The sequence below is a fragment of the Pseudonaja textilis genome, chromosome 2, assembly GCF_049901715.1.
Source record: "Pseudonaja textilis isolate UNSWEBS1 chromosome 2, rPseTex1.2, whole genome shotgun sequence".
NCBI lineage: Eukaryota > Metazoa > Chordata > Lepidosauria > Squamata > Elapidae > Pseudonaja > Pseudonaja textilis.
The window spans coordinates 37,826,179-37,827,018 of NC_141991.1; the positions used below are offsets into that span (position 1 = coordinate 37,826,179).

At 31.4% G+C, this 840-nt stretch overlaps 1 protein-coding gene across 1 annotated transcript in view; it reads left to right on the forward strand.

Moving 5' to 3' along the window:
• The first annotated feature begins 828 nt into the window (after window positions 1–828).
• Window positions 829–840, forward strand: part of LOC113451119 (contactin-4-like) — a 20,619-nt gene continuing 20,607 nt past the window's right edge. The window contains exon 1 of the mRNA XM_087923156.1: window positions 829–838. Within this exon, the coding sequence (XP_087779282.1) occupies window positions 829–838 (10 nt within the window). The remainder of the gene's footprint in view (window positions 839–840) is intronic.

Consider the following 840-nt stretch of genomic DNA (forward strand, 5'->3'; position numbering starts at 1 on the left):
AAACTTTTCAGAATAACTAAAAAATGCTTCATCATACCTTTAATTAATGGCATAGAAAATATATTTGAATTTAAATTCAATCCTCTAATTTAGAGTGAAATCAAGTGTTTATACCTCAATAATAAATTAGTGCCAAGGGCGGCTTCTTACAGTATAATTTTGTACATCAGTAAATGTACTAAAGTATAGCTGTAGCTACAGTGAGGATCAAGGGCAGGCAATCTCATCTTTCTATTTCACTAAACTTTTCCAAGGTTATATAAGGACAAAAGGAGAAAGAAAAAAGTTAGGCCATTAGTTGCATGTGTTATGTGACATATTGAAATTATTATTTAAAAAAAATGTGGAATTCATTGTGACAGGTACAATTTTTTTCCTTGCAAAAATTACTGGCAAAATACCCCCCCACATTTCTATTGTACATAACTAGGGCAATTAAAAATCAGATAAAGTTATATAAAGATGTATGGGTGGGGTTTTTTTTAATCATCTCATACAGCTCTTCATTCAAAGTAAAATTGGAGGGTTTAATTCTCATTTTTTGTTCAAGAGGTACTCAATGAAAGAGAAAGATTTTGTGGTTGTTTTTCAAATGATAGTGGGTATCAGTTAGCTGAAGCCCCAAATTTTCTTATATTTAGAAAAAATAATCTAACCTAATACATTTCAACCTTGGAGGTTGATGTTTGACAAAGCAAAACAGCACTGGAGTGGTTTAACATAAAGTCTTGATGACTGTGATTCTAAATTGGATTAGTGTTACACTGCTGAAGAATATAAGGTTTGAAGAGGCTGTATCCCAATATTAACTGGGCTACATTTGGAATCATGTATTCAGGT